Source organism: Marmota monax, unplaced genomic scaffold (genome assembly GCF_021218885.2).
Source record: "Marmota monax isolate L192 unplaced genomic scaffold, Marmota_monax_Labrador192_F-V1.1 WCK01_AAM20220418_F8-fsc00023, whole genome shotgun sequence".
Taxonomy (NCBI): Eukaryota; Metazoa; Chordata; class Mammalia; order Rodentia; family Sciuridae; genus Marmota; species Marmota monax.
In genome coordinates, this window is record NW_026692907.1 from 13564134 (window position 1) to 13589486 (window position 25353).

General features: G+C 38.6%; 1 protein-coding gene across 7 annotated transcripts in view; it reads left to right on the forward strand.

Moving 5' to 3' along the window:
• The window catches only part of Ak4 (adenylate kinase 4), a 79737-nt gene extending 66467 nt beyond the window's left edge, over positions 1 to 13270 (forward strand). For all 7 annotated transcript variants that reach the window (XM_058581549.1, XM_058581555.1, XM_058581551.1 and 4 more), the window contains 3 exons: positions 3092 to 3264; positions 6575 to 6693; positions 7812 to 13270. In XM_058581549.1, the coding sequence (XP_058437532.1) occupies positions 3092 to 3264; positions 6575 to 6693; positions 7812 to 7926 (407 nt within the window). In that variant the 3' untranslated portion in view covers positions 7927 to 13270. The remainder of the gene's footprint in view (positions 1 to 3091; positions 3265 to 6574; positions 6694 to 7811) is intronic.
• Positions 13271 to 25353: the final 12083 nt, after the last annotated feature.

A 25353-nucleotide genomic window follows, 5' to 3' on the forward strand; every position in this document is an offset into this window, starting at 1 on the left:
TAAGCAAAGTAAACCAGTCCTCCCCAAACCAAAGGCCAATTGTTCTCTTTGATATGTGGATGCTGATCCATAATGGGGGAGTGGCCTGGTGTAACGGTGGTCCCTTCACCTTCTGAATGTAGCCCTCATTGCTCTAAGGCTTTTTTTTTTTTTAAGTTGTAGATGGACACATACCTTTTGTTTATTTTTTTAATGTGGTGCTGATTATAAAATCCAGTGCCTCACACATGCTAGGTAGCATGCGAGCGCTCTACCACTGAGCCACAACCCCAGCCACTAAGGCTTTTTTTTAAGTTTTTTTTTCTCTTTCTTCTCCCCTGTCCCCCTCCCTAACAAGATTAGGGAGACAGTGATATCTTTTCTTCCCCTAATTAATTGCCCTTGAACACATCCATTACAGGGAGGAGATGCCTGCTGAGGATCTGGGAAATGAGTCCTCCCAAATCAACAAGCGAATTCTAACACCATCTGGGCACCCCGGGACCCCCTACCAGAGCATACCTGAAATGTAAACCCCTTGTCCCTCCTGATTGAGAGAGTCACAATCTTTGGGACAGGAGTCCTTGTGTTTCTCCTTTGCTAGCAAACCTTTTTTCCCCCCTCAAAACCGTGTCCTTATTATTAAATTGGCATTGATTGGCATTGGGGTCAGAGAATGAGCTTTTGGTTACAATAGGGAGAATGGAGGAACTGTGATTGGCCTGGGGCAGGGGTGGGGTCAGGAAAGATGGTGGAATGAGATGGACATCATTACTCTAGGCACATGTAGAGTTGCACTAACAGTGCAACTCTACATTATGTACAACCAGAAAAATGAAAAGTTGTGCTCCATTTGTGTACAATGAATTGAAATGCATTCTGCTGTCATGTATAACTACTTAGAACAAATTTTTTAAAATGCAAATATATAATAATAATTCTATATAAAATTAAAAGAAATTTCCTCTTTGGATGTTGATTTTTTTCTTTCTTTCTTTTTTTAAACTGGGGATTGAATTTACATCCTCAGTTGTTTTTATTTTTTATTTTGAGACCGGGGTCTCTCTAAGTTGCTGAGGCTGGCCTTTGAACTTGCGATGCTTCTGCCTCAGCCTCTAAATTGCTGGGATTACAGATGTGCATCACTGTGCCTGGCTAGATGTCGGACCTCTTACTATGTTTCCTTCCAGCTCTCTATCCATCTGGTTCTTTTACCTAACTAGGATGTAAAGACTTTTAAGAAGTGACATTAGATACAGAAAGGTTTTTGCTAGAGCAGACAAACTGTTAACTGCAGAACTGGGGCAAAGCACTTGCCTAGCATGCGTGAGGCACTGGGTTCGATCCTCAGCATCACATAAAAATTAACAAATAAAATAAAGGCACTCCAAAAAGTAAAAAAAATAATTAAAAAAAGGTAACTAATGAGCAGTCCTACCCCAGGCAAATCTGTAGTTACAATCCCAAGGAGGCAGCAGCAACAATGTAATTCGGGATCATGTGACATAACTCACCCAGAATTTGAAGAAGTCATGACTGTGAGCCCAAATTTTAGTTTTGTTGCTTATTTACCAACATTTACAAAGTTAGGAAGAATTTATAACTTTGGGGGAGTATCCCCAATAGCTTTTCTTTTTTGTGTACTGGGGGGGCACTACCAGGCACTACCAGGCACTACCAGGGCCTCTCACATGTTAGGCAAGTGCTCTACCACTGATTTCCATTCCCAGTTCCAAATGGTTTAAAATACTATTTTTTTTCAAAATAACAGCTTAAATTGTGTATTATTATTTAAAAACATTTCCCAGCTCTATTGAGGAATACATGACTAATAAAATGTAAGTAATAGCTAAGGTGTACAATGGATTGTTTTCCTATGTTTATACATTGTGAAGCTTAATAATTAACCTGGAATAGGTATGATTTTCATGCTTGGTGAGAACATTTAAAATGACCCTCACTCTCATAAGCTGGGTGCAGTGGCATGTCTGTTGTCCCAGATACTTGTGAGGCTATGGCAGAAGAATCACTTGAGTCCCAGAATCTGAGGCCAGCCTGTCCAGCACAGTTAAGAGTTTCATTTCTTAAGAATAAATAAATAAGCCGGGCCTGTGGCACACCTGTAATCCAGCGACTCGGAGGCTGAGGCAGGAGAATCTCGAATTCAAAGCCAGCCTCAGTGAAAGTGAGGTGCTAAACAACTCTGAGACCTTGTCTCTGATAATACAAAATTGGGCTGGCGGTGTGGCTCAGTGGTCGAATGCCCCTGAGTTCAATCACCAGTACCCCTCCCCCACCCCCCCCAAAAAGAATAAATGAATAAAAAAATAAAAGGATTCAGCATATTTCAGGTACACAATAGGGAAGTGTTGACTACATCACCATGCTTTAGATTAAAGTGTTTACCTTGGTTAAAGTGCAGATGCAGGTGAAGGTTAGTAAGGATCCTACTTTCACTGATGCCTTAAAATATAAGTATATAATTATTTGTGGTAACTTAAGAATAATGTACAAGTAGGCTGTTAGAGCTGATAGGACACAACATAACTACTTGTCATTTCTCTTCTTCAACAAAGAGAAAATGGAGTGCTATAACTTGCCTGAGGTCACACTGGTAGTTAAGAGCAATGCTGGGACTTGACCAAACTAGACCAAATTTCCTGAAAGTATCAAGTAAAATCACTGTTTAATGATTTCTAGTTTAGTGCACTTTCTACTTTTGTCAGTCATGTGACTCCTTATATAGCCATGAGGTTATTAACTGAAGTGTTTTCTTCTAATATTAAACTTATGGGTGTAGATATAATTCTTTCTTTCTTTCTTTCTTTCTTTCTTTCTTTCTTTCTTTCTTTCTTTCTTTCTTTCTTTCTTTCTTTCTTTCTTTTTTTATTTGGTGGTGTTGGGGATTGAACCCAGGGCCTTGTGAATGTGAGGCACTACCAATTGAGCTATATCCCCAGCCCTCTTTTTTTTGTTGTTGTTGTTTTAAATATATAAATTCTTGGTTGAAGCTCCTTTTTGGATTATTTGTAGATTTGATTGTTAAGTCATTGAAAATGTTTGAAGGACCAACTGGGTCATGTCTTGCATTTGTTGTGTTTTCAACATTTAGGTTTTCCAAGGACAATAGTACAGGCTGAAGCCCTCGACAAAATCTGTGACCTGGATCTAGTGATCAGTTTGAACATTCCATTTGAAACACTTAAAGATCGTCTCAGTCGACGTTGGATTCACCCTCCTAGTGGAAGAGTCTATAATTTGGACTTCAACCCACCTCATGTGCATGTAAGAATATACAAAGTGCTTTCACAATCTGGCAAGAAAAAGGCAAAATTTTCCAGTTAAAAAGTGAATAGAGGACATGAATACACTGTTAAAAAACACTACATGAGTCTGGTACAGTGGTACCTGCCTGTAATCCCAGTGGCTTGGGAGGCTGAGGCAGGAGGATTGCAAGTTTGAGACTAGGCTTGGCAGCTTAGTGAGACCATGTCTCAAAATAAAAAAATAACAAGGGCTGAGGATATATCTCAGTGGTAAAGCACCCCTGGGTAAATTCCTAGTACCACAGGATGGTGGGTAGGGGGTACTCAAATTCAGTAGCAGACTAAGGGAAACTTAAGTAACAAATAGAATGTCACTTTAGATCCACTGGACTCAGAAAATTTTTAAAAATACAGCATCTATGCTGATGGGGATCAGGGAAAAACAACACTCTCTTTTTCTGTTTGATAAAGTATAATAGACTCTTTAAAAGTCTTTTTAAAACAGGTAAAGTCATATATAGGGTGAAATTTTGTTTGTAATGACCAAAAAAATCAAAGAATGTTCATCTATAGGGAACTAGTCCAATAAATTGATATGACATCCATATCAGCTAAGAATAAAAAGAATAATCAATAAAAATAAATTAATTAGATCCCTAGGACTGCCCCCCCCCAAAAAAAAGGACAAAAGAGTACTTAGTAGCACAATGCTTTTTGATAGGAAGAAATTTCCTGAAATTATCATTGAACAAGAAAATCACACAGAATGGCCTCCTTTTTGCAAAACAGTGTCCACATCTTTATGTGTATCTGAGTGTGTAGATATGCTGTCAGTGAAAGGCCAGGGAGTAAGTTTTGAAGGAAATATCCTACATTGGCAAAGAGGCTGGGGTGGACAGGATAAGGGAGTGGGGTCACAGCTCATGTGTGTGAGGGTAGGGGAGAAGCGTTTAAGGAATGGAAAGATTGCCCATAAAAACTCAGTATAATAATTATATGGTATAAAAGTAGGCAGCTGTAATGATACTGTAACACATTTGTTTAGGGTAATTCCTCCCCCCCCACCCGTTTTTTGTACTGAGAATTGAACCCAAGGACACTTTACCACTGAGCTACATCTCCACTTGGTCCTTTTTAATTTTTTACTTGGAGACTGCAATCCTCCTTTCGCAGGCCCCTGAGTCTATGGGATCACAGGTGTGAACCACCATACCTGGCATAATGGTTCTTTTTTTGATGTAGACTTTTTTTTTCCTGCCCTGTACTGGGAATTGAACCAATGGCCATAGGCATGCTAGACAAAGGATTACCACTGAGCTACACCCCCAGCCCCTGATATAAACCATTTCTAATTTATCTTTATGTTAAAAACTGACTTCCTGATACAGATTGAACTAATGCATTAATCTAGTCTAATAACACTGAACTCCTATTCTTGGTTGGTAGGTAGTATTTCTTGTCATTATCCAAAGTATTCTCCAAAGGTGGAAAAAGCAGCATTATGTCTTACTGGGTTAATTTTTGTGGAAAAGCCTTGACTTGAATATAAATGGAAATAGTAATTACTACAGAAAATCACTTCCAGGGTTAATGATGCCGCCCCCACTTCTGGCTGGTAATAGTAATATCCCAAATGAAATCTGATCGTTTAGGTTAAGCAATAAACTCCTTTTGAAGTTTTCTTCAAAAAGTGTAAATAGTTCTGTAATACCTTCCTTAGAGCCCCTTTTTATTTATTCACTCATTCATTCATTTTAGAGACACTGTCTAGCTATATAGCCCAGGCTATTCCCAGTCTCCCAAGTAACCTGGACTGCAGGCATGTGCTGCCTCGCCAGGCTAGATCCTTTTTTCGTTTTAACTCTAACAGGCTACAATTAGGAAAATAAACAGTGGGAAGAAAAAAAAAAGGAGTTCTGACATAGATAGGAAGTCCACTGAAGTCCACCACAACACCTGACATCTTAACTTTGTCCAGATCTACTAGTGCAGATTCTATAAAAAATGAGAAGCTTTATTACTGAGTTACTTTCCCAGACTATTATAGTGGTATTCCCAGATAACAAAGTGCTAACCTGGCCAACTCTACCAACCCTCTTCCCAGGAAGGAGGGATGCTATTGCCCTAGTGTCATCCTGGTCTTTCTGGGAGTAGTATTGTATTTACTGGAACCCTTCTATGAATTTTGAGCATTGTGGTTACATGTGAAATAAAGAAGAGAGAAATCTAGGTGATGCACAGACTGGTCCCATCCCCAGCTCTCCTGTCATGTCAGTTAACTACCATGGAATACACATGTAATAATTATGTGGTTCACCGATAAATCACACATGTATGTCATGTCCCCGAGACCCTGAGCTGTAATGGAATTTTAGTGTGTTTCAAATTTATGACCAGTTTCTGATTATTCATTTGAGTTGCCTGAGCCTTTTGGTTCTGCTCCAGCTGCCTTTGACAGATTTATTTCCTGCGACTTTCCCCTGATGAATGGTAGCTACGGACATGAGAGGCAACATTCCAATGTGTCCATTTTGTTCCATGTAAATAGGTGTGCCTCCTAGGGAGATTAAAAGATACGAAAAATCAGTGTTTGTTTAAATTACAATTTTTCAGTTCTAAGAATGCTGTCCCTGATTTGGGTCATGATTATTTTAATATACTTTTAGATATGTCATTATTTGATCTTGTAAAATAAACCAAGATAAATTTCAGAGAGGCTCCATAGTAATTTGAAAGCTGGCAGAGATGTCATCTTACAGATTAGAATTTTTCCTAAACAATCAGGTTGGTTATTTAAAACGTTTTATTTTCCAGATTAAGAACTCAAGCTTTAGGGACTGGGGATGCAGCTTAGTGGTAGAGCACTTACTTACTTAGCATGTGTGAGGCACTGGGTTCAATTCTCAGCACCACATATAAATAAATAAAATAAAGGTCCATTGACAACTTAAAAAAAAACACTCAGGCTTTAGAAAATGAGGCAGTTTTAGGAATATTTAAATATTTAAAAGGCCAGAGTGACATTGTCCAAAGGTTTTTTTGTTGGGGAGGTTGCTTGGAATTTAAATTGAATTGGAAGTCTCATTTATCAATAATAGTGGACCATATTTGGAAGGATATGACAATTAAAAAAGATTCAATGCCAACTCTCAGAAAATAATGTCAACACACTGTGCAACCACTAGCTCTTATTCAACTCCCTTCACAGTGCCCACTGTCTCCCAGCTGTACTTACTCATAGGAGAGTACATGGGTTTGCACAGGAAAGTTCTGACCTGTGGATTGGTCTAATGGTTCATCGTACTAACTGGTTTCTCTGGTGGTTTCAGGGAATTGATGACATCACAGGTGAGCCACTCCTCCAGCAGGAGGATGATAAGCCTGAAGCGGTTGCTGCCAAGCTAAGACGGTATAAAGATGCAGCCAAACCAGTCATTGAACTATACAAGTAAGTGTGCTTTATTTTCATGGCAAAGGATCAACTAAAAAGTATTTGGAGACTACTGGGAAGGACATTGTACTGAGGCAGGGAAATGTTTCCTGAGCTGGATAAAGGTCTATTGTCTCCCTTGAAAGTGGATGAAATGCTGGAATTGTACCTGGGAATCCAGGAGTCTAGGACTTTTTTTTTTTTTAATCTTGGAACTGTTTATAAAATAAGAATCCCTCCACATAAGTATGTGATCTGGACAGAAGATTAAGCATAGATGTGTTTGTAAGGTATTTAACAAAGAAAAGTCAAAACCAGGAATTTGGGTTTGCAAATTCAAATGGCCACCAGGGCCAGACAGGTTTTATGTATGAGTCTTAAGGATGAGGATGTAGCTCACTGATAGATTGCTTGCCTTGTGTGGGTGAGGGCCTCAGTTCTATCCTGAGCACTGGGGAGATGTGCTAAACCATGTAGTTAAACTGTACAGCACCTAGACTGATCATCATCACCACGGGGACACACAGGCACAGTGTGACATTTTTGAGGAGAAGCAGAAATATGACTCTGTTTGGAAGAAAAACATCTCAGCTTTAATCTTTCAACAAATTAAAAAATTTTAAGCGACATGCAAGACAAACAGATATGCTGGCTATTTGGGGGATAGCAGTTTACAGCTTCTGCTATAACCAACTTCTCACCTTGTAGATCCCCCAGTTCCCCATTTAGCAAACCTTTAGATTTGATATTCTGATCATTGTAAGATTCATATTGTGGTCCACGTCTGATTTTTATAAGTATCACAGGTTTTAGAATATCAAAGATTGACAGTGATCTGCTTTTGAAAAGTCTATTTGAGGCAAATTTGGGATTGTGCCTGTCACATTATCCTTTTTTTTAGGGCAAAACACAAGGTGGCATCATGCAAGCAGGCCAGAATTGCAAAAGCCAGTGGCCTTGTTTAGCTGTGCCCAAGAGAGGCCTCCCGAATTTGAAGCTGGGAAGTTTTGACAGTGTGACGTGTGATAGAGACCACAAAATCATGCTTTTTTTTTGTATCCCAGACTTTATCTGTGCTAATGCTGTGTTAAAAGAAACCAAAAATGCCTTTGTGTCTGTTGGACTTTGTTTTTCAGGAGTCGAGGAGTGCTCCACCAATTTTCTGGGACGGAGACGAACAAAATCTGGCCTTATGTTTACACACTGTTCTCCAACAAGATCATACCTATTCAGTCCAAAGAAGCCTACTGAGCCTGTCCCATGGAAGAACCAAGAAGATGTGGTCGTTCATTCAATCGTGTGTGTAACATTGATGCCATGTCCAAATTAGAAGTCAGCTGAGATAGCTTACAGCATCTTTTCTGTGTAAATGGTGAACTGATAGGAAAACTAGTAAATAGAAAGGGCTCATGAAGAGGCCCTCCTCTGTCTTTCAAAAGAAGGCAACTCTGGACCTGTCAAGCCCTTCACAAGCAAGCCAGTGCAGGCTGGATTTCAGGTGTCTAACCTACACTCTAGTTGGGTTTGGACAGCCAAGTTGTTGCTTTAATAGCCTCTTTTTGCATGTGATGACAGTGGTCTCTGGTTCTCCCCACCCTTCCAAGGTATTGAAACACAGAACCAGTAAACACGAGAATGCAGAGGACTCTAGTCTTGGCTTTGCCACAGTTCTCTGCTTTGTGCCCCCTCGTAACAGTAGAATTGAAGCTTATTGCTCTCAGTGGTTGCTTCTCTTGAGTGACTGTGTTCACAATTCATTTTTTTTTCCTGCTAAGAGTAACGCCTTTCAGCCATGCTCCATGGTGTCCCTCCTTTGCAGATATCCTGGAATGAAAGGATTTGTTTTCTTACATCTGTTTTCTCTCATCTTAGGATATTAAATAGAGGCTATTAAATAATACAGATAGTTGCTGCATTTATCCCTCTTAAATTTGTTTTTTTATGAACTGAGAGCTAGGGGTTACATTGAATCTCTTCATGCATCATGAACTGAGCCATGCAGAGGGTCTTATTTAAATGCTGGTCTGATTCTCATGGGCTTGTTCTGCTCATTTTATTGTGAAAAAAAATTAGAACCTCCCCCACTGAATCTTTTGGAATCCTCAAAAATTAATCTATAGAAATGTTGGAAGATCATATTTTGTGTATAGAGGAAATAAGACCATATGGAATTACTGGACTAATAGAATAGTTAAGCTTTTTATTCAAGACAACAAAATGAATTTTGAATATGCTGCTAAATATTGATGGTGACAGTGTTTTTTCTTCTGTGAGTGATCCAAGCCGATTTATAAATAGTCTTTAAAGGGAACAGAGCCTTGTGGGGTTGAGGAAAATATTGCACTAGCTGTATCTAGATTAAGTTTGACAGCTTTACAACCCCCCATCCCCCCATTCCAAAGATGCAGTCTATGGGGTGGCCATATAGCCTAGAAATAAAGATCTTAATATTTTGCTATTCCTTGTATCAATAAGTCCTTTGTTAAAAGACTTTCCTGGTTTCCAGACTTGGTGGCCACCTTGTATAATTCTTGCTCTTTTTTGGAAAGAACAATGAAGTTTATTCCTGCTGCCTTAAAAATATGTATCCTTCCTTCATGCACCATGCCTGTCCCCAGGGAGTGTCCTTTACTATTCCTGGGAATGACTTCTGGCTAAACCTTCATACTGGTGAGGAGAAAAAAAGAAGCCAATTCCAGCACTTTACTGGTGTTGAAACACACCATTTACTTTCTAAAGGTATCCCGTGAATCCCCAGTCAGCTCACTACCTATGTGCTAATAAACCCATCTTCCTTACATATTTCCCTTTGTCCCTTCATATGAATATTCCTTGGCTATCTTAGTGGAAATACAGACCAGTGTCCTCATCTTCTCGATCACAGAAAAAACAAGATTGTTTACTTTCTCTCCAATGCAATTGCCTAGTTCAGGTCTGTGAAATGTTGAGTGCATTATTATGTTGACTCTGAGCACTTTATAAGAGTTGCATTTGGGGCTGATGATGGGGAAGGGGTGAAAATCAGACATGTAGATAAAGCCCAGGTTTCCTGGGGAACCAGTTATAGAGAAAAACACATCCAATATGGAGAAAACTGCACAATTTAAACTGGTGTTTCCATGGAGATGGTTTCTACAAACTAGGAAAAGGAAAAGTAGAGTTCAGGTTGTTATGGATAACTCAGAAGAGGAAAGTGTGTGCGTTTTTGAAGTACGGTGATCTCCAAACTCCTTTTTTCACTTCCTCCCTAATGTCGGCATTGCCTTTAGAATTTTAGGGTAGTGGAAATGGTGAGATCCCTGATTGTGTACTCTGCTCCTCCATCCTTCTCTCTTTCCTCCCTCTCAGCTAAATATGCAGTTATAGCTGTTATCCAGTCTCTCTCAGTAAGCCTCCACAGTGCTTGCTGTTGGAGAGCTTGCCCAGTACCTGCAGGTCCTTTTGCTAGATGAGATTTACAAGACATTAACACATTTTCCACAGACTTGGAAAAGACAAAGCTTGTTTCGTGTTCAATGGCCTTTTAAACAACAACAACAAAATCATTTCTGGTTTTATTCAATAAATGCACTAGTTTTCTTATGATTTTATAAAATCAAAGTTGGGTTGAAACTATTTTGACAACAGTAAAATTAAAGGGACATCTTTTCTTGGTTTTCCTTCCAATGCCATACCTGTAGTTCCTTCACATTGGAGCTGAGATTAGTTTGGATGGTCTTTCAGATTCTGACCTGACCCCACATTCTGTGGTTCTACCCAGCTCTTAAGTTCAGTTTGCTTTCCATCATCCTAATGGACTTCCCACTTACTGGAAAATTAAAACTGCTTTTGTGCTTATTTTCCAACACAAAGGCAGACTTATTGTAGGTACCATTTATTGAAGTTCTGCTGAGTGAAATGTGCATTTTATAGGATGTTTACAAACATCTCATGAATCTTTCTAGCACTCTTTGAGCTAGATCTGATCCCTCTTTTATAAACAAAGAAGGTAAGCATCAGGGAATTGAAGCATCTTGCCCAGGTTCCCCTGCCATTGAACAGTGTAGCCGGGACTCAAACCCAGGTTTTCCTGACTTCAAAGTCTGACATTTTCCCTGGATGTTAGCTACCTATGTCTTGCCTGCAAGCAACCCAGAGCCTTGAGCCTGCTTTGTTCTGCTTGTGGCCTTATATCAGAAGCTGTAGAATTCATTACAGTAACTGCATACTGGAGGAGTGTCCGAGCCCTTGGGCCTCCCCTCTGAATTCTGTTCTACAAATAAAAGATGGTTAAAGCAGGCTGGTGGGCAGAGGAGGCAGCCTCATGGTCCTCATCCTGGCTTTTGGTGTCCAATGTGTTGTGACCTTAAGGAGCCTTTACCCCCTGAGATCTCCCTGGCCACGGTTCCTACACACAGGCCTGAGCTCCTTGGGCTCTCCAGACATGCTCTTCTTAATCAAAACAAATCCTTCCTTCGTTCCTGCCCTCAAACAAGGCCTTGATGGTAAATAATCATTCTGAAAGTGCTTTAAGGAAACAATAGTGATCCAGCACCCAACACAGGGCAACTCTTGACTTTTTTGTACCATCATCCCTGTGTTGCTCCGAATGCAAATTCACGCCTTTGCCTGCCATCCACTTCTCATGCAGTGACTGTGGCAGTAACCAGGGGAGATTTACATCCTGCCCTGTCCTCCTTTCCTGGAGATCACTCCCTTGGCCACTCTCAGCACTGTAGCTCAAAAGAGCGCCTGTGTCATGCAAGGCCTACCCCTGTGTTTAGTAGGGAGAGGAAAAGGTAAAAATAGCGGTGGGAGAGGGTGACTTCTTAGAGGTGCTGTGTAGTATTCAGACAGTGTAATTTCAGGTAGAAAAGATGCCTGCACAAACCCATACATAAGGGTTTTTTTTTTTTGTAAAATTTAGTTCACCAGAACCAGAGTTCAATATTTGACTTTAGTTATTTGTCTAAGGAGTTTAAGCCCCTGGGGACTTTTGCTAATCATAAAGACTTGTGTATTTCCAAGTGTGTTGGGGTATAGGCGCTCTCAGCAGTTTCTCCGTGCTAAGTGCATTACATGCAATATCCAAGGAAATCCTCAACAGTTACCCAATGTGACAGATGTTATCTTGATTATTTTGTCTTGTTGTACTTAAAGAGTGAGACATGTGCTTACCTGTACTTATAGGGATTTATTGGGAAATTCCGAAGGGTCTTTTCTGTACATCTCCCTAATTTAAATTCCCCATTCTCTTGAGTAGGTAAACCAATGCATATGCCCTCGCCTAGAAACTTTTTTCTCTTCTGGTGCTCTCATGCTGAGACAGGAAAATTGTACTCAGTGGGTCATGGCGGTAGTTGCACACTGTATATGCAGAGGGCATATGTCTCTGTACTCTGCTGGGTTATAGGATCTCAGGAGGCATTCATATCCACCAGATGAATTTCATTTGTTTACCTTTCATTTAACTGACCGTGTCTTTTCTTGCTGCAGGTATATGCGAGAGAGGCAATTCATAAGGTCAAGTCCCGTTCATAGTTAGGAGTTGCTTTCTTTTTTCCCTCCAGTTTTAGTAACTCCTGGACTATTTGGTGTCTCCAGAGAAGAACCCAATATGGACACATTCTTTTGATATGAGAATGTGGTCTGGTCATAATTGTCATTCTTTTCCATATATAACAGACCCAGCCTGGTTTCCAGATGAAACGTGCAGTGTGAGAGTTGGGAAACCATGAGGCTATATTTTAATTATGAAAGAAAATCTGCTTTCTGTATTTGAGACATACTAAAAGTAAATTGCTCATAAATGCCATACCTTATCTTTCTTGTACCAAATTGCACAATTCTTGCCAGAATAAATGCCATTATCAGTATGCTTCAGGATATTCCTCAATTTGATCGTTGTGTGTATGTGTGTGGTGTGTGCGAGAGAGATAGGAGAAAACACTTCCAAAAAGGCACCGTCCTGCATACAGACTCCTTCCTCTGGTAACAATTAGGCTCTTCGAGGAAGTTCAGTGTCATTCTTTAAATGAAAGGTTTCCTGTTTAAAACTTTTCAAAGGAGCAGCCCACCTTGAAGATTCTCCCTGGGGAACAAACTATTTTGTATTTAACTTAGAAAAGAGTAGAGGAATGAAAAATGAACTCTTTATTTATGCTCCAAGGAATATTAGGGCTCAGAGGACTTTTCTAGTTTTACAAGAATTTGTACTACTGATTTTTATATATTCCTGTTTTTGAGATGAACAGATATCTGGAGAGACTGTTGAGTTATAATGGCATTTCACTGTGATCCCTCTCAAGCTCAAGCCTGTTTTTAACCCGGCGACAACGACCTGTCTCTTCCGTTTACCGTCCTGTGAAATGTCAGCTCGGAGTTTCCCAGAAGTCGTGTGTTTACGATGAGAGTGCTTCTCCTTGATGTGACAGCTGTTCCCCCTGGATGTTGGTGTATGTGCTCAGTTCAGAGCAGCTAACCCTGTGTTCTGTTCCGTATATGCTCTCCTAACTGTTGATTGTACTATTGATTTTTTTTTTGTTGTTATCTTGCTTGAAGATTGATTCATACTTTTTAATTTGATAGAAATAAAGTTTTTTTTTTCTGCTTATAACTGGTCAGTTCCTTTAATATTCGTATAGCTGTTCACACTTGACAATATTGGTTTTCACAAATGGCTTTCTTTATGCCACTCTGCAACCACTACATATTATCAACAGTAATCTTCAATTTGTTGATGAGGAAATTAAGGAACACAGTTGGTGGCAAGCAAGGTCCTAAACCAAGAGCTATAATCCCCAGTCCCATTTTATTTTTCTACTACACCATATATAAGTTCCTTGTTCGTCCAGCACTTTATTCATTACAAATTTTAGTGTCTATCTTCAGTTTTATTCTTAAAGCAATTGCACGATGTGAGCAGATTCTAACCCTTTAACAGATTAGGAGACTGGATCAGATTATGTCTTTCAGGTCAGAGCCTCTGGGGCTACTCGGTAGAAGGGATATCGGAGCAGGTTTGTTCAGTGGGGGAGCTGGAGTCACAGAAGAATAGCAAAGATCTGCTGGAGGAGCCTAAGTTAGGGAGGGAAGGGGGGAGAAATGCACTGACCTTTCCCCACCCTGGCAGATCTTCCCATTAGCTGAACCCAGCCAGAAGCCAGCTGACAGCGGAGTCTGAGAAACTCAAGTTCTAGACTTCCACACCCCTGAAAAGGGGAGCTAGATATGATGGCAGCATGGCTGTTGTATTAAAATGCACACATTCATTCCCTCCTGTTTTGGGAGGATTTTACATTCCTGCACTGTTGGCTTCATGCTTGGACATGTAATTTGCTTTGGCCATTGAAATATGCACTGAAATTGTGTCACTTCTAAGCAGAAAACTTATTTTGTAATTTAAACTTTAAGCTTGCAAATTCTTCTGGGGGTGGGGGAGGGAGGTACCAGGGATTGAACCCAGAGCCACATCCCCAGCCTGTTTATTTATTTTTTATTTTAAGATAGGGTCTCCCTAAGTTGCTTAGGGCCTCACTAAGTTGCTGAAGCTGGTGTTGAACTTGTAATTTTCCTGCTTTAGTCTCCCAAGCTGGTGCACCTGGCAAGCTGGTAGATTGTTACAGACCCATTTGCGACTTCCAGATTCAATAAGAAGCAAGTAGCAACTAGGATTTTGGTGACTAGATATCTATGAGATGCAGGGTTAGGATATGTAGAGTTAACAGGTGGGAAGATTTTCCAACTCTGACAAAAACAAAGGAATACAGAGCTATTTTAGAATTCTGTGTAATTTATCAGCACTACCTATTTAAATCACTTGAATTTCCCCCAACCCTGTGTTCAAATGGCAGTAGTAATTCCCATATTAACATCAGTCGCTGAATAGTCACATCCAATGATGAAGTGAAAACCATACACATATATGCATAAATAATGAAAGATAATAGTTACAGTTATTGACAGTTTACTCAAGCCAGACAATAGGCCAGTCATTGTGTAGGAGCTATCTATGATGAACCCTAGACTCAGAGAAATTATTTTCTGTAGACTGCCTACCCAATAAGTGGTAGAATGAAGACTTAACTAACTCCTCTGCTCACTCATGATTAGCCTGCTGTTCTTCCTCATTCTGACTCATTTCCCAGGACCCCAAGGGATCATAATTGAAGCAGCTTTGACATTTGGTAGCCCTTGGTCAGGCCTGTAAGGAGTGGGGTGGGGAGCCTTGCCACTTGGAGGTGAGTAGGAATTGAGCAGTCTTGTGGCTAGCTGTTCTCCTAGCCATTATCCTGAGGCCAGTCCTTTTAACAAGCCTGAGAAGCATCCCATGGAAATATTCAGTCTCTTATTCCATCAGGAGTTAATACCCTGCATTTCTCCATTAAGAGTCATGTACCTTGAGAGAGAGTATGATTTCCTTAACAAAAGGAAATCAGGGATACAGAAAGGAATAGTCCATATCCAGATTAGTGAGGACAGACTCAACACTATCTTAACAGTAATGGCCCACATGCACTGACCACTGTCATGTATATCAACCATCCTGCCACACTGACCATCTCAGAACATACTGACCACCTTGGACTCATCCGTTATATGCGTCCACCACAATATGGAGGCTTATCAGTTCAACAGAATCAGAGAGGGAGGTTGGCTGAAGTTGCCTAGAGACTAAAAGAACCATCTTCTATATTTGATCTGTATAACAAACTCTTTTTCCATGATGCCAATAAAAAGAACAATTATCTAGTGTTCTTGTGATATAAAAGTTTATAATGTTGGTATTTATAAATTCAGAGTAGATAATGAGCATTCTGAAGACAATGATGGGTGCTTTAATTTGAATCTTTCTATGCATCTCCCAAAACCCAAGCAGATCAACAAAGAGCAAATAAAATTACAATTAACTCATATCTACCACAGTACCAGGAAATAGAATACTGCAAACTCCCATTTCATTTGAGTGGGGAAAAAAAATACCTGAAACCAGTAGGACTAGCTATGGAGCCCATGTAGAAGTGGAGAGTACTACAGGAATTATTTGGGAAAAAGAGAATATAGTAGGTCCCAGAGAATAATATCCTAAATGGAGAAATACTAAGAACAGTATTTCTGCCATGGTGACTTAGAGTCACTTGCTACTGTGGAAGCAAAGGAGTTTAAATATCTGTTTAAATAGTTTTTCTTTCTTTTTTTTTTAAATTTAATTGATTTTTTTTAAATACATGACACTGGAATGCATTACAATTCTTATTGACATATAGAGCACAATTTTTCATATCTTTGTATATAAAGTATGTTCATGCCATTCATGTCTTTATACATGTACTTTTTTTTTGCATTCCAATTCTTATTACACATATATACCACAAATTTTAATACCTCTGTTTGTATATAAGTAGGTTGACACCCAATTCGTGTCTTCATACATTTACTTTGGATAATGAGGTCCATCACATTCCACCATCCTTGCTAATCCCCTGCCTCCTCTCTTTCCCTCCCACCCCTCTTCCCTATCCACAATTCATCTATTTTAAATAGTTTTTTATTGTTGATGTTTTTTTCTTTTTTCTTTTTCTTTCTTTTTGTTGTTGTTGGTACTGGAGATGAACTCAGGGGTTCTTTACCACAAAGCCACATTGCCAGTCCTTTTGAGACAGGTTCTTGCCAAGTTTCTTAGGGCCTCATTAAATTGCTGACGCTGGGCTTGAACTTCCTCCTGCCTCAGCCTCCTGAGTCACTGGGATTACATGTGTGAATTACCACACCTGACTAATAGGTAAGTCTTGAGAGGTCACTGCTTTGGGGAGAGAACAAGGTAACTTGAAAGGAATAGTAATCTCTTGGAGATTTGTTGATTAAGAGGGAAGAAGAATTTAGTATAAATTAAAGAGTCCTATAGAAATAAGTTTCATGAAAACTGACATACATTAAACTCTCCTTCATTCCCCTCCCTCCACTGCCTAGAAAAAGATGCTATTTGTTAAGAAATGCATTTCAGTGGATCAAATGAAGAGGGTGCTCTTGACCTAAGAAATCTAGTGAGCTACTTGATCCTTCTTCCAACCCCATCTGTAGAAATACTTGGCTCTGGATAATTCAACCCTTTGAAAATGAACACAACAGGCCTAAATCCACAAAAAATTACTTTAAAAAGGAGAAAAATTGAGAACCAAAATTCTTCAACTGATAAAAAACACTCAAGATGTGAAATGAGAGTTCACTGAGCACAGGAAAGTGAAGGAAGACAATGATCCTGAAAATTCAATTGTAAGATAAACAGTACAGATTCAATAGAATGTGCAAAGGAAACATGGAAAATGGAATGAAAATTTCCCAGAGAGTGAAGATAAAATGAAGAAAAAGTGGGAAAACAATAACTATAGAAGACAACTATTATGATCTAACAAAGTTACAATAAAATTCCCTAAATAAGAAAAGCAAAATATAGGGATGCATGCCTATAATCTCATCTGCTCAGGGGCTGAGGCAGGAGGATGGTAAGTTCAAGGCCAGTCTGGGCAACTTAGCTAGGCTGTGCTCAAAGTAAAGAGAAAAGGACGAGTTCATGGGTAGAGTACTTGCCTAGCATGCACAAGGCCTTGGGTTCCATCTTCAATATGGCAATATAAATAACTCAAGACTAACATTCAAATCTATAATTCAGTACAGCTTACAAAAGATATATTTAAAAATCCTGAACCTAAATATTGAAAGAGTATATTATGGAACTCTGAAAATTAACTTAGAATGATCAACTATAAGATACTCTTGTATGTGCAGGAAAATTCCTTGGTCTTCCAGGCAAAAGGACCAAGTGATTGAATATACAAATCAAAACATCAATGGAGCAATACTTTCAAGAACAGGCAGTGTGGGCAAAGGATTTTATATCTAGCTAAGTTGGTCCTCAATTTTCAAAGATATATATATAGATAAATAATCTTAAAATGCAAGATTTGAGGTGTTTTCCTTTTTGTGGGGAGGGTTATTGGAAATTTAATCCACACTATACCACTGAGTTCTGTCTGTAGTCTTTTTTAATTTTTTTTTTTTTTAAATTTTGAGACACTCTCACTAAGTTGCCCTGGCTGGCCTGAAACTTGTGATCTTCCTGCCTCAGCCTCCCAGTAGCTGGGATGACAGATATGTGCCATCATGTCTGGTGAGGTATCTTTTAATTAATAGTCCTTACTTAGGAATCTGTCAATACTGATGACCAGTCTTATCCAAATAACAGCACAATGGAGAAAACACAGCAAGGAACTGTGGTGAGTATGTGCTTTATTTAATTGAAGAGACTAAAATGCAGGTAGTAATAAGAATTGTGAGAACAGTACACAAATGTTGTATTCCAAAAATAGAAATAACACAATTAAAACATTGAAGAAGAGAGAGAGACAATGGAGAGCAGAATAAGCTACTTACATAGGGAATAAATAGAAATTGAGGGATGTTATTCAGGGCTGACAAACCAACTGGAAACCTAAGTAAAAACAAGCATATAGGGGCATTGTATATAATATTAATAAAAATATATAACTTCCTTAATATCAAAATCAATTAAAAAAGTGATACATAAATGTACCAAATGCAATATGTACAATAAATATAAAATAAAACAGTGTAACAGAGTTAAGACCAAGCACCTCAGCTCTATCAATTAATGTGAATGGGCTTGGATCACCTATTAAAATAAAACTTTTTCAGATTGTCTTTCAAAACAAGATCCATATCTACAGTCACATCTACAAATAATTCTGAAAGATAGGCAAAGTATACAAAGAAAATGTAAACAGTAAGAAAACAGGGTTGTCAACCTGATATGAAAATATATTTCAGGTCCCCAAAGTGCTGACATAAAGCAGCATGCTTTGCACAATCCAAAATGAGAATATAACAAATATAAATATCTATACACTAGCACAAACATCTGTCCAGTGTCAAACTTAAAACTGTAGGCATCTTTCTATGAATTCATGCCCTGGTTTTATCTAGATACAGAAATTATCATGTTTTTAAGAGATTAATAAAGACTCAAATGGTCAATATTTTTTAGACTTATACATCTTTTCCCCAACTTAATATTTAGAATTCTTTTCATCTACAGAACATATGAAAGAGTACGACACCTAGGGCTTTTCAACCAGGATACTGCTCTTTTTTTCTCCCTGCATTTTCTTTCTCTCTTCATCCTTTCCTTCTCTTTTATGAGCAAAACTTTTCAACCAAAGTTACAAACACCAAGCTGGGCGCCATGGCCCTCACCTGTAATCCCAGCAGCTCGGGAGGCTGAGACAAGAGGATTGCGAGTTCAAAGCCAGCTTTGGCAACTGCGAGGCTCTAAGCAACTAAATGAGACCCTGTCTCTAATAAAATACAAAATTGGGCTGTGGGATGTGGTTCAGTGATTGAGTGACCCTAAGTTCAATCCCTGGTTCCCACCCCCCAAAAAAAGTTACAAACACCGTGACACTTTCTATAGGGTGTCTAAGTCTCTGCTCAACATTATAATTTTAGCCAGGAAAATCTAGAGTCCAAGGAATTCTCCAGTCCCAGACAAAATTAAGATTGCACTTCTAAATATTTTATATGCATTTCTTATTAATTCTCTATATAATAACAATGCCATTTTCTCAGTCAAGAAAAATGAGCATAAAATAATTACATATTATCATCCAACCAGGTCATATTTACATTTTCCTAATTGTCTCAAAATATATTCTGACTACTCCTACATGTGTACATATAAAAACACATCTGCCCTAGAAGTTGTTTTGCCTTTTATAATTGAAAAACAAGTGATCTGTCAGGTGATATGTTGAGAAGTTACAAATATCCTATTCCCCTAATAGCCTTCATTCAAAGGTTTTGGTGTCTGCTAATGATTGCCTGAATGATTAAGTGGAGAGTTGTGAAATGGTCTTTTTCTAACTACACAATTTCTTCTACATTGATTAGATATCCTTCTATAAAGAAGAGCTTCCCTTCCTCCACTTGCAGGGCTGAGAACTGGTGTCACTATGGAGTAATTGATTTTCAGTTTTTAGTGTGTCATAATCCATTTATATAACTATTCTTTTTTGCTTAGATATAATTCATGTATCCTGAAATTCCGCTTATTAAAGTGCACCATTCAGTGGTCTTTAGTATGTTCACAAGAGGATGCAATCATCACTACTAATTAATTTTAGAACATTTTCATGACCCCAAAAAGAAACTCTGTACCTATTTATCTGTTACTCTCAACCCCTCTTTCCTGTCCCCATCCAATGGCAACCATGAAATCTTTTTTCTGTCTATGGATTTTCCTGTTGTGGGCATTTCATATACATGTCATAAGTGACCTTTTGTTTTTTTTGTTTTTGTTTTTTAATATCAAATTTTATTTTATTTATTTATTTTTATGTGGTGCTGAGAATCAAACCCAGGGCCTTGCACATGCCAGGTGAGTGCTCTACTGCTGAGCCACAATCACAGCCCCTAATAAGTGACCTTTTGTGAGTGGCTCTTTTTAACTTTATACAATATTTTCCAGGTTCATTTGTGTTGTAGCATGAATCAGTATTTTTTTATGTTAATGGTTGAATAACATTTTATTGTATGGTCCTACTACATTTTGACCACCCAATCATTAATTAATAGACACTTGAGTTGTTTCCACTTTTTGATTCTGTTGGTATGAATAATTAGTGTACAGTTTTTGTGTGGACATATGTTCTAGTTTCTCTCAGGAATATCTCTAACAGTAGAAATGCTGGGTCCACATGATAACCCTAAATTTAACTTTTTGGGGAACTACCAAACTGTTTTTCTAAGCACCTATGCCATTTTACAATCTCACTGGCAAGGAAAGAGGGGTTCAATACTTGCCAACACTTGTTATTGTCCATCTTTTTTATTATAGCCATGCCAGCAGATATGAAGTGGTGTCTCATAATGTTGATTTACATTGCCCTAAAGATATTGGACATCTTTTCATGTGTCATTATTGACCAAATTTTGAGCAAATGTCTATTTCAACTCTATGTCCCTTCTTAAATTGGATTGTCTTTCAATTGTTGAAGAGTTCTTATAGGCACTTAAGCAAGACTGTTTTGGCTCTTCCAGGTCCCTTCCATTTCCATATGAATTTTAGGAGACACTTGTAAATTTCTGCAAAATAGACACCTAAGATTTTGATAAGAATGATATTAAACATATAGGCCCATTTGGGGTATGTGAACATTTTAACAATATTAAGCCTTCCAATCCATGACATGTGATATCATCCCATTTACTAACTTAGTTCGTCTTTTACAGCTTTCATTTTGAATTTTTCAGTGTGAAAGTCGAAATACTTTTAAAAAATGCATTTCTAAGTATTTTATCCTTTTCATGCTATTATAAATGGAATCACTTTCTTTTCTTAAAAAGAAATTTTAAGTTGTAGATAGACACATATCTTAAAATCTTCTTTCCCGTTAACATTAATATATTTGTCATTTGCTTTATCCTGGTGCTACTCCCCATCCTGGATATGAACCAATTCATTGTATTCTTCAGAAATCAGGGAGTCTACCTGTTTAAAAAAATTGCTAGTGACTGGGCACGGTGGTGCAAGCCTGTAATCCCAGCAGCTCAGAAAACTGAGGCAGGAGGATCACTGGTTCAAAGCAAGCCTCAGAAATTTAGTGAGGCCCTAAGCAACTTAGTGAGACCCTGTCTCAAAAAAAAAAAAAAATTTTTTTTAAAGGGTTGGGGAGGTTGCTCAGTGGTTAAGCACCCCTGGGTTCAATCCCTAGAAAAACAACAACAAAAATTGCTGGTTCAGTAGTGTGCTTAGTGGCCTGGTGACTTAGCTGGTGCTATCTCCTTGTCGTCTTAAAGACCAGTCGCATGTGGCTGACTGAAAGTTGGCTATTGAATTTTTATGTCCCATTTATTCCATCTTCCTTGAATTAAAATTAAGATATTAATAAAACACAACATCAACATCTTTTACTATATAGACCTAAATTTTATGTACTTTGTATATCTAAGCAGTTAAAAGAACAGTGATTGACTTAGAGGAGAATATCAATGTATATGTAATAGAATACTGATATCCATAACTTGCAAAGAGTTCCTACGAATCAATAAAAGAGAAATTCAATGGAAAAAGTAGGAAAAAAGATACGATCCAAGACAGATAATTTACAAAAGGAGCACAAATGGTAAGTGAGAGATTTCTAAACCTTCCAATTAGAGAAGTATAAATAAAATTAAGAATTAAAAAATCATTTTAACTATCAGAGTCTCAAAAATTAAAGACTAATATATCCATAACTGTGAGATTGTGAAGCAAAGGAAGAATGTCATATACTGGCACAGGACAGGTCACTTGATAAAGTCATTTTGGAGGGCCAAGTACCAGTATGTAGCAAAAATTTTAAAAATCACAGGTCCTTTGATCCTATAATTTCACTTCAAGGAATTTTTCCTACATACCCTATCCTTGTATACATAAGGATATCACTTGAAGTCTTGGTCAAACAGCAAGAACTGGAAGCAATCTAAGTATCTGATGATAAGAATATGGTTAAGTAATTAATAATTAACCACAGTCCAACCATATAAGTAATACTACACAGTGTAATTGTTTCCAGATGTACAATATAATGAAAAATATAAGCAATGTGTACATTATAGTACAATTTATGTAAAAAGTATTGTGTGTGTATGTGTATATATAATAATTTTGTAACTCAGTTCTATAAAATAAGTAGAAATTTACATTACACAGCATGTCCATATTTCAAACACTTTTGCTCTAGCTATCTAAGACTTTTTAGTAAAATGACAGTTCAACCTATTTGAATATCCATCATAAGTTCTAACACATGGTAGATGTTCAGTATCTACTAGTATAAGAAAAAAATAATACTATATGAATGAGAATAAGCCATAGTAAAATAAGGACTTTGGAATAAAATAAGCCTTGACTATAGATCTGCTGTGACAATAGATCTTGAAATGGGGTATAAAGCATGTTTCTAGAACAGACTTGTCCAATAGAACTTTCTGCAATGTTCTATAACTGTCTTGTCCAAAAAGTAGCTTCCACGTAGCTATCGAGCTCTTGAAATGTGGCTATTTCAGCTGAGGTACTCGATATTTAATGATTCAAATTAATTTTTATTTATTAATTTTACCTTGCAATGGTCACATGTGTCTAGTGTATAGTGTTTTGAACTATATAGCTCTAGAAGTTTTGATTTCTCTCACATATTTTGCACATGACTGCAGAAAGGGAGCAGGCCCTATAAAATGTGTGAAAAGTTCATTACACAAGGGTAGTATTAGAGTCATTGGAGTTAGCTATAGTCAGTGCCCTGGCTCATCTGGAAGGTGTACCAGGCTGGATGAGGCAACATCATGTTGTAAGGCAACATCAGCAGATTCACAGAGAGTGAGGAACTGTAACTCATTGGTAGGATAACAGGTGGCCCCTGAGGCTGGTCAACCAGAAGGCAACTAACTGCAAAGCTCTTTAGGGGAAAACTTGTGGCTGAGGGGCTGAGTGAACTGCCAGCCGGGCAGGACCACCTCCCTAGTCACCCAGTGGTTATGGATCCCTGGGCTCATAAAGTTTATGTGAAGGAAATAGAAAGCACGAAGACTGTGGAATTCTAGGAGAGTGTATTGACTTAATGCACATCACAGCTTCCCCCAACTCTGTCCAAAAGGATTCCCAAACTTGTGATCCTCCTGCCTCAGCCTCCTGAGTCCTTGGGATTATTGATGTGAGCCACTGTGCTCAGCTTCTGATGGTTTAGACTGAGATAATATTTTGTGTTGGAAGGATGGTCCCCTTCCTTGTCTGTTTCCCTATTGAATGGGTCCCTTCCAGAACCCCTTTTCTCTGAAGATGTGGAGTTTAGCACACTGTATATTGTAGCTAGTTATAAGAATCTGGATAGGTGCAGTCCTGTGCCAGCTAGAATCTGGAGGTGATCTACCAACATGTGCCCATTGTTTGTGCCTACTGCTCCTCCCAGCAAGAAATGCAGTCTTGGACTTCTTTCTTAAAGAGCTGAGTCTGCGACTGACTTGACTGATGGAATGTGCAGGAAGTAGTTTAAGGACATCTTTGGGCTATGCTTTAAGAAAGCCTGGGGGCATTGGCTTCTTCCTTCTGGAACCTATCACTATGTTGTGAGGAAGTTCATGCCACCACGTGGAGAAGAATCAAGCTCTTAGCTCACTCCCACTTGACAGGCAGGCCATCTTGTTAAGTGTATGGGTGACATTCCTCAAAGTGCCTTGAAGTTCCTAGAAGCAGAACTCCAAGCCCCCCAGTAACCTCATCTGACACTACGTGGAAATGAGCTGCCTCCTCTAAGCCCTGCCCAAATTGCAAAACTGTCAACGAGTATGTGATTGTGGTTATTTTAAGCTCTTAAGCTTTGGTTTATTGGGCAGCAGTAGGCAATTGAAACAAGTTGTTTGGAAGCCCTGAGACATTTTACTGGAGCAGTTATCCCTCTTCTCACACCCAGTACTGCCACTTGTTATGACTGGGGAGCTTTAGTAGGTATTGCTCTTTAATTTAGCCAACCTGGAGAACTTCAGCTTGAAAAATCCACTTAACATGGAGACTACTCTTCATCATTCCCAGCATTGCTAATCATCCTGTTGGCACCCCCAATGGGACAACTGAAACATGAAGCAACACTATTCCAGTGACTCCAGAGGAGTTTGGGATGCCTTTAGATTATCCAGTTTGGTTTATATTCAGGAATTTTCTGTAAGGGTGTGGAAGTAACAGGGCCACTCAGGCATACTAGGAGAGTCACATTTAAATCATGAAGTTTGAAGAATGTGATCTTTGTCAAAGATTCAAACCTTTTCATTTCTCTTTTAAAAGGCATACACCCATTTATTTATTCATTGAGAAAAAGATGCTTTTTAATCTGTCATTTTCTCTGTAAATGGACATAGTATTATAACAAGCTACTACTTATTGAGCCCATTTGATCCTTTACGTGTGATAGTAAAACTTATCACAATTTTGAGGTAGTACTGTTTACCATTTTCATTTTACAGATGGAGAAACTGAGACAGAGAAGGTAAGCAAGTTGGGTGAGGTTGCACAGTTACTAAGCAGCAGAACCACAATTTTCCTGGCTCTGCCTTGCAGGGAAGTCTAGGCTTCTCTCCCATCATACACATACATCATGTACAAATACACACACACAAATACTATGTCTCATTGATTTTGAGGACTGTCCTTTGAATCCTTTTGTACCTAGGTTTGTAAAAACAATGGCATGAGCAGAATTAATATTTTTTCCTTCTTTTTTCTCCTTGCCCAGTAAGCCAGACATACAAATAAGTAGGTTTATTTGATTTGAATTTTTGACATTTGAAAAGAAATTCCACATTGCTAATACTCATGAATGTGCCTCAGGGTCCTTGAGCATTTCCACTCTTTGGAAGATCTTTTCTCAGGCTGCATTCTTTTCCCATGGCTCTAGGGATTGGCTCTCCACTGGATCTGCCTGGAGCATGTTGTAACTGTGGGAGCCAGAGGCTCCCAGCCTTGTTTCAGCTCTGAGTTGGAGGAATGCCATGAAGTCACATGATGTTTGGACAAAAAGGGCAAGTCAAAGAATGTCCCTCTCATCTTTTCCTAACCAGTGAAGTCAAAAGGGTTCAGCAGCTGGGTCCCTCTAG